At 61.7% G+C, this 7998-nt stretch overlaps 1 protein-coding gene and 1 non-coding gene across 2 annotated transcripts; both read right to left on the bottom strand.

Annotated features, from left to right (window-relative positions):
* Positions 1-1604: 1604 nt before the first annotated feature.
* On the bottom strand, positions 1605-1676 carry TRNAA-GGC (transfer RNA alanine (anticodon GGC)). Its single transcript has one exon. It is a non-coding gene; the product is annotated as a tRNA-Ala (tRNA).
* A 39-nt stretch (positions 1677-1715) lies between these two features.
* Positions 1716-7040, bottom strand: LOC129338073 (zinc finger and SCAN domain-containing protein 2-like). The gene is made up of 2 exons (XM_054992162.1): positions 6965-7040; positions 1716-5637 (listed from the first exon to the last, which is right to left on the bottom strand). The coding sequence occupies exons 1-2, from the start codon at positions 7008-7010 to the stop codon at positions 4736-4738; spliced, it is 948 nt and encodes a 315-aa protein (XP_054848137.1). The 5' UTR covers positions 7011-7040; the 3' UTR covers positions 1716-4735.
* Between the last annotated feature and the right edge of the window lie 958 nt (positions 7041-7998).

The raw sequence follows: 7998 nt of genomic DNA, 5'->3' as shown, positions 1-7998 counted from the left end.
GCAGAGGCAAGAACTCTGAGCACAGACTGAATGTCTCAAAGGGAAAGATCTTTCTTTACAAACTTGGGCTGTCAGAGCACAAGTTCATTGGAAAAGCATATCGCAGCACTTCTGGGTATTGCAGAGCTAAGAAAGAAAAGGAACATCTAGTTAGCTAACTAAGTTGCTATCTTGGCATCCCCTTCTTGGGATGGCTCAAGGCCACTGGAAGGCCCAAATCAGAGAGTGCCCGGGACAGGCTCCACTCCCCTGTGCTGGGTCCTGGCTGGCCCACCTCTGGCTGGGGGTTGAGATCTTTCAACCTTTCCTGCCCTGCTGGGTGGATTTTCTCATCATCCTGTTGAGGGCTTGGGGGTGGAGTCCCACGTGGTCTACCCTGCATCCTTTTCTCCAGGCAATTTGGGATGCACATCTCAAACCTTTATGGCTCACCTCAGGTCACCCTTTACTCCCTGGCAGTCGGTTATCTCCACACAGGAAATGCATCTCTCCCTGGGAAAAGATGTTTTTCTCTAAGATTGGGGTCTCTTGGATGTAACTCAAGGCAGCATGCAACTCTACGTCACATCAGGACCACACCAAACCTTTCTGTTGTTTTGCCTGAAGGCTGGTATCATTTGCATCACGTTCCAGTGCCAGGGAGGGAGCAATTCAGGAAATTCAGAGTGCCACAAAGTCCCATGATGGAAAAGTGACCAGCCGCCACAAGGCAAAGCTTCTTCATTAAGCAATATGATAATTCTGGAGGGGGACACATTTCCCGTTTCAGCAAACGTCTACGCCCTCTGTCCCACCACCAAAAAGTCCCTGGCACCCATAATAGCTATATTGCTCTAGAACAAAGGGACTCTGCGTCTGTCATCCTAAAACCTCTTCTGACCCTGGCCCAGGGACAACCCTACTTGCAGGAGCACGCAGCCAGGGGCAGATGCTTCTTGCCTGCTATCCCTCCTCTACTGTTCACTCCCTGTATCTGGCACTCAGCGATCTGCCGCCTCTGAAAATGGAGGCACCATTGAGCTACCACAGCTAACAGCTGTGCACAAACCCCTGGACTGGCCGTCCCTTTACTCCAGCATCTGCTTCACACAGCAGCCAACCAGTTGCCGGGGGGGGGGGGGCAAGGCAGGGCACACAGGCCAAGGCCACCCTCCCAGCACGGGAACTCGGAGCTTTGTGGCCTCCCTTAACTAGCGATGAACCTCCAGGAATCTTTTTAATGCCACCCCCTGCTCACGGCCATCATGAGCTCCACAGGCAGGGAGTGCCACCACCTCATTATTCGTTGAGCAAAGAACTTCCTTCCATCTCTTCCGAACCCATTTCCCAACAATTTCACTGGGTGCCCGTGAGGGGGGAAGGGGGGGGGGGCTCTGTCCACTCTCTTCAACCCATGTATAATTTTAAAAACTCCTCTATCGTGGCCTCCTTTACCCTTCTTTTTTGTATGCTGAAAGTCCCAGGCACTCTAGCGTTCTACTGAACCCGACCTTTGGGTCCATCAGGGTCAGAATCGTCTACTCGGACTGGCAGCTGCTCTCCGGGGCCTCAGGCAGAGGAAGGCCTTTCCCATCACCTCCCACCTGCCCCTTTTAGCTAGCTGGAGATGCTGCCAGGAATCGAACCCGGGGCCTCCTGCATGCCAAGCAGGCGCCCTGCCATTAGGCCACAGCCTCTCCCCCATAAAAGCGTCATGACCACGAACGGAAGCAGAAGCAAATGGAATTTTATTCAACAGAGAAAGAGGTTCGAGCTGGGGGTGGGGGAGGCGAGAGCATAAGGCGCATCAGCCAGACGTCACTGGTCCCATCGGATTCTCTCACCCGGCCAAGCCCCTGCCTGGCTCTGACTCGCTTTCGCTGCTGGAACTCAGCGCTCGCCCTCCTCTGCCAGATTCTTGCTTTCTGTCCACCAGAAAGACGCACTTTGATTAGGGGGTCCTGACGGCAGCTGAGAGCTGAGGGAGAAGGCCCGCCGTCCCCGGGGAGCCCCCGAGGGCATCTCCTGGGATGTTCAAAAGGGACTGCGAGGTGGGGCTGGGGCATGGCTGGCTGGGCACTTGGGGGCCATGTCAGCAGAGGAGGGCGCCGTTGCCCTGAAGGGCCCACCCCTGCCCCAGGGCATGCCTTTGGGGGCTGCTGCATGCCACCAGTTTTCAGGCTGAAGGATCACCACAGAGGGCCGCAGCGTGGCCTTAAGAAACATGTGTAAGGTGCTTCTTGCAGCTTTCTTTTTCTAGGATCTCATTGTGTGAGGGACCTCACACAAGACCTCGTCAACAGCAAGGAGAAACAGCCTCCCTGGGCCAAGAGCTGTGGCCGCTGGTCTTCCAGGGGTGTTCTCTTCAGATGTGGTCAACATCTGACCTTCACTTCCAATGGCATGTCCGGGAAACTGCCTGAGAGGGAAGCCCCCTGTGGGCTGGGACCTGCTGCAGAGGAGTCAGGCATGGCGCTGCAGCAGCAGTGAGCCTTCTCTGCGCAGCAAAGCGCTCCCAAAGAGAATTGGCCCGGGGGGGGGGAGTGCACCTGTGGCCCCTCTGCTGCTGGGGGATGTCCCCTGCCAGGAGAGGAAGCTTCCGTGCCTTCAACGCGGGCACTCAGAGGCGGAGGCCCTCCAAGCTGAACACAGCCTATTGGCCAAGCGTGCCAGATGACTGAGGGCTCGACTCCCCCTCTGCTGTCCCAGGCAGGCAGCAAAGGGGATGCTTGTGTCCAGCTGCTAGGGGGGAAGCATTCAGCCCCCAAGACATGCTAGCTGGATTGCAGAGGATTTCCCAGAGGGAGGTTTGCCACGTTCCCATGACCACATGCAAACCAGTGGAAATACACACCAGCCCCCCGCCGAACAGGTTCCTCTTCTGCCCTCTCCCCACCCCAGCAGAGTCTCCTCTGTCACCCAGGAAAGTCTGGCCAAGGGCCACAAAGCAAGGTGGCCTGCCTTTTGCACCAGGCACCCAAGGAAACCCCTTGGCCAAATTCCTCTTTGGACCAGCAGAGGGAAGCCCCGCCCCCTTCTGCTCAAAAATGAACTTGCCCAAACTTTGACAAGTTGGATTAATAAACCCCTATAGAACAAGATGCAGGGAAAAGAGCAAGGTCTTTTTCTGCAGAACCATGTTGCAACGTGAAGTTTAAGAAAAACCTCCATCAATTGTGCGTTGTTTAAGCCGGAGCGCTTAAAAATGCTTTAAACGTGCTTAACAGGTTAACTGGCAAGCCTAAATCAGTCGACCCCTTAGAGGAGAGAAGCTGAACTCAGGTTCTGCCCCACAGGGAACCAGCCAAGGCCAAGGCGAGAAAGGGCAGGGCAGGGCAGGGCAGCTCCAGCAAAAGGGCTACAGCCTTTGAAGGCTGTTGTTCCCAGTGGACAGGAGGGGGAGGCCCTCCCGAAAGGGAACAGAATTGGGGTTCCTCAGCCCAGCCCCTCCCCCGCTCATGCAACAAGGATTCTCTGATGCGGTTTGAGAGAAGCTCCACCCGGCAGTCTCAGGAGTTTTTCCCATGCGGAAAACATCATGTCTGGCAACATTATGAGAGATTCTCGGTGCTCAGAACATTTTCTGAGATTCAGAGCACATAAACGGCTTTGGCATCACAGCAGCGCCTAGACACAAACGCTGCCCACCCCCAAAGGCCCACCCACACCCCCAACAGCCACCGGGTCTTTGCCTCTCTCCAAACAGCTCTTGGGACTGGGCCAGCGGCTGGACCCCTGGGGGCTTCCCTCTCCTCCACAGGCAGAGCCCTCCCCAAGACGCGCGCTCCTCTGTGCATTCTCGGCTTCTGCTGAGAGAGGCTTTGTTGCTCTCCTTTTCGCCAGGGGAGTTTGCAGGACGCAGCTTCCAACCGCACAGCCTCTGAGGTTTCCAGAGGGACTTTGGTGCAGAACCCCCATCAGGCTGACATGCACAGGACGCAGGGAGGGAAGAGCTCCCGACAGCCCTCCTGCCAGGCCTGACATATCTCCTTTGCGCTCCTGAGCAAGAGACTCGTCCTAATCCCTCAGGCATCCGTGTCAGTTAATATTGTCCATCTTTGGCACCCATGTGGGGAGTAGAAATGAGACGACACGGTTGCTCTGGAGGACCGAGAGGAGAGAGATGCCCTGTTCCTGAAACATCCAGTGCATATCTGGGGGCGGGGTGGGTGGGGTGGGGTGGATTTTGTCACTTGGCACAGTTCATGCACCTGCAGTGGCCACTGAAGAACGAAAACAGAACAAGGGGAAATGACAATGCCAAACAGTGTGCAGGATCTGGACCAAGGTCTATACAAGTATGAACATGGAGAGGAACACAACTTGGCTGGTTGAAAGGAAAACAGTGAGAAACAACCCTGTATGAAGATGGCCAGTTCTGCCAGCCCCGCCTGAGATGAGAGAGGGAGGGCTGGGAAATGAGAGTGGCTTTGGAATGGAAAGGGCTGCTTCTCACAGGGTCCCCAAGCAACCCTCAGACGGAATCCTGACCTCCTCAGGGCATCCCAGAGCACACGGTCAGGATTCCCCTCCCACCGGGGCAGCCCCATCCATCTGGGATCTCCCATTTTTCAAGTATACACCCAGGATTCCCCTATTCCACAGAAACCACCAGCACCCCCCACTCCCAGGCGGCTGCCACTGGAACTTGGCTTGCAAAATGCTCAGTACATCGTCTTTTTCCGGCAACAATCCCCCCAGTCCTGCAAGGCCATCTCTGCTGAGCATCTCCTTGCCCAGGTGGCTTCTCTGGTTCTCAGCTGAGCATCTCCTTGCCCAGGTGGCTTCTCTGGTGTGCAGCAAGATTGCCTTTCTGGGCAAAATTCTTCCCACACGTCAGGCACCGGAAAGGGGCATCACCTGCCTGGCCTCGCTGGGGTGGGGGCTTGGGGTCCTCTTTCTGGCTGAGACGCCTCCTGCCCTCCTCACGCTGAAGTGGCCGGCTGCCTTGGTGGACTTTCTGGTGGCTGAGAAGGCTGCTCTTGCCACCAAAGTCTTCCCCGCACTCCCGGCATGCAAAGGTGGCTCCGTTCCGGTGGGGTTTCTCCTGGTGCTTCACTCGGAGTGGGCTTTGCATGAGGCTCTCCTCCGTGCAGCCACTTTCGGAGCAGGGCCTCTCTTGGCTGTGCACATGCTGAGGGTCAGAGGCCTCCTGTCTCTCCTTGATGGCCACCCCACAGTCCCCATTCTGGTGGGCGAGGAGAAGCCGCTGCTCCCGGAAGCTCTTCCCACACGCCGTGCAGGGAAAGAGCTTCTCCCCACTGTGCACTCGCTGGTGTGTGAGCAGGTTTTGCTTGAGGCTGAAGCGCTTCCCGCACTCGCCACAGCTGAAGGGCTTCTCCCCGGTGTGGATCCTTTGGTGGATAATCAAGTTATGCTTGAGGCTGAAGCCCCGGCCGCATTCCGGGCAGAGGAAGGCCCGTTCTCCAGCATGCTGCTGCTTCTGGTGCCTCAGGAGGCTCAGCGACTGGCGGAAGCTCTCCCCACACACCAGGCACTTGTGCTCCTCCTCCTCCACCTGGCTGTGGATGACCAAGACGTTCTCATCCCCCGAGCTCTCCTCCCAGGCAGGGAACGGGAAGGGCCTCTCCCCCGGTGGGGAGCCCTGGGCGGGCAGGGCGCCTTGCTCCTTTTCGCCCTCCGTGGGGCTGCCGCCTGCTGGAGAGAAAGCATAGCAAGGGGATCAGGAGTGCGCTGGGCACGGAGGCCTGACGCTCGCTAGCAAAGAGAACCCAGCCCCCAGGCAACTCCACTGCTAAACAAAACAAAAAAGCCAAGCCAGCCCTGCCCGGCGGCCGGCCGCAGGGGGAGCTCTGCAAGCGGAAGCCAGCAAGAGCCGGGCCAGAATTGCAGCCGTCAGGGGAGGAGCTCCAGCTGCACCTTCTTCCCCATCCTTTCAGCTGGGCAGCTGGGCTGGTCTGCAGCAGAACAGCCGGATCAGAGTCCAGCAGCCCCAGGGAGGCTAACAAGAGTTTCAGGGCAGGAGCTTCGGAGAGTCCGAGGAGGGGAGCTCTGACTCTCCTAAGCTGCCACACGGAAAATCTGGGTCTTTGGGGTGCTGCTGGACTCTCACCCCAATACTTTGCAAGTCTGGGCGTTGTACACAGAATAACTTAGGTGCAAGAAAGCGCCGCTCGTCACAGCTGCAGGGGCTGTGGTTCTGATGGGCCAGAACGAGGCCAGGGAGAGGGCCACAGAAACACACGCGGGGGGGGGGGTGCTGGTCATGCATGGGGGCTCCCGTCGGCATCCAGGGCACTGCAGTGCATTGGCAGTGTGTGTGGGGGGCAGTCGGAGGACTGCCAGCTGCTGCCTCCAACGCCCTGCCGGTGAGGGGGGGGTCACTCGTCTATGCCCCCCCGCCGGGGTCCCAGCGCTGGGCTCGAGGGGGGCGCCGCGTTCTTGCCCTGCTCAGCCGGAGGCGCCTCGAGCGCCACCCAAAGCGCCGCCGCGCGCGGGAGGCAGGAGCCGCCCGGACGAGGCCCCCACGACGAGCCGGCTTCGTCCCGGCCCGGAGAGGCCAAGAGGACTACCGGCCCCACAATGCAGCGGGCCGCGAGCCTGCCCGGCTCCAGCGCTGCGAGCGGCGGGGCGTCCCCGGGCCTGCACTCCCCGGCCGGGCCCTCCCGCAGCGCCGCCGCCTCCTCTCCGGCCCGGCAGCCCCGACCTGCCTCGGCCCCTTTGCAGAGCGGCCGGCCCGGCCCAGCGCCCCCTCCCCGAGCGCGGCCGGGCGAGGCGCCCAAGGTCAGGCGGGCCGGCGGGGCAGCGGCGCCTCCAGCCCCCCCCCTTCCCCGCCGCCACGTGCGCGCAGCCCGGCCTGGCCCGCGGCCCCCTCCTCCGGCTCCGCTCCCGGCCCCGCGGCGCGGCTGCTGCAATGCGCGGGGCTCCCGCCCCTCCCGCCCCCGCCTTCCCCACCGGGCCGGGCTCCCGGGCGCCAGGCCAGCCCCTGCTCGGGATCGGGCCCGGGGCTCCGCCCGCCGCTCACCTGCCGCCTCCGCCGCGCGCCCCGCCCGGGCCTTGCTGCGAGGCATCCTGCCCGGCCCGCCGCGGCCCAGCTCTGGGAGGCGCCGCTTCCTGCCGCCGCAGCGCCGAGGAGGCTGCCTGCCCGCTCCGCTGCGCTGCGCCCCGCCTCCTGCGCCGGGGCCCTGCCGCCCGGCCCTGCCTGACGAAGCGCCCGGTGAGGGCTGCAGGCCGGCGCGCCTGCCCCGAGGAGGAGCGGCCGGACTCGACCGGGAACGCGGGGCGGGCCCGTCCGGCAGGCCCCGGCCGCCAAAGCCCCTGCTGCGCCCGGAGACGGCCTTCGGCCGCCCTGCCGAGCCGCTCCCGGGAAGCGCCGCACGGAGGGCCGGCGCTTGGGGCGAAGCGCTCCGTGCGCGAAAGGCGTCCCGCGTGGGCCAAGCCCGGAGCCCTGGCTGCCTCGCGGCGCCGCGCTGGGCCAGAGCAGACGCGCCGGTTCTCGAGAAGCCCCCGGCGGCGCTCGGGCTCTGCGTTCCCGGCCCGGGCCCGTCTGGAAAGGGCAAGGGAAGGCGCGCCCAGCTGCGCGCTGGCTCGGCCGTTTTGCAGGCGCCGGGCTGCGGCTCGCGGGGCGGGGAGCGCCGGATCCGCCCTCCACGTGCTCGCCGGTGCTTCAGCGCATCGTGTCGTGGGCTGCGGCCCAGGCCGGCCGGTCCAGCCCCGCCGCAGAGGAGCGGAACCCCGGGCTGCTTGGAAGGCCGGCGCTGCCAGGCAAGGGACCCCCGTGAGGCTGGCGGTGGGGGGGCAGGGCGGCCAGGCCCACCCCTGACCTATGAGGCCCCACCCGCCGAGTGTAATAACAACAACGTTGGGTTTATATGCCGCCCTGCAGGACAACTTAAGGCGCACGCAGAGCTGTTTACAAAGTATGTCATTATTATCCCGGCAACAAAACACCCTGTGAGGTGGGTGGGGCTGAGAGAGCTCTGAGAGAGCTGTGGCTGACAGCTGGCTTCAGGCAGAGGAGTGAGAATCAACCCTGGCTCTCCAGATTAGAGTCCTGCC

Source organism: Eublepharis macularius, chromosome 11, assembly GCF_028583425.1.
Source record: "Eublepharis macularius isolate TG4126 chromosome 11, MPM_Emac_v1.0, whole genome shotgun sequence".
Classification (NCBI taxonomy): domain Eukaryota; kingdom Metazoa; phylum Chordata; class Lepidosauria; order Squamata; family Eublepharidae; genus Eublepharis; species Eublepharis macularius.
Note: the sequence above shows the minus strand (reverse complement) of the source record. Positions and strands in the feature narration are given on the sequence as shown.

Bases quoted from the DNA above. Each gene is read 5' to 3' on its own strand.
- LOC129338073 (XM_054992162.1), bottom strand. From the start codon at position 7,010: ATGCCTCGCAGCAAGGCCCGGGCGGGGCGCGCGGCGGAGGCGGCAG. The intron at 5,638-6,964 runs GTGAGCGGCGGG...CTTTCTCTCCAG, and splicing joins GCGCGCGGCGGAGGCGGCAG to CAGGCGGCAGCCCCACGGAG.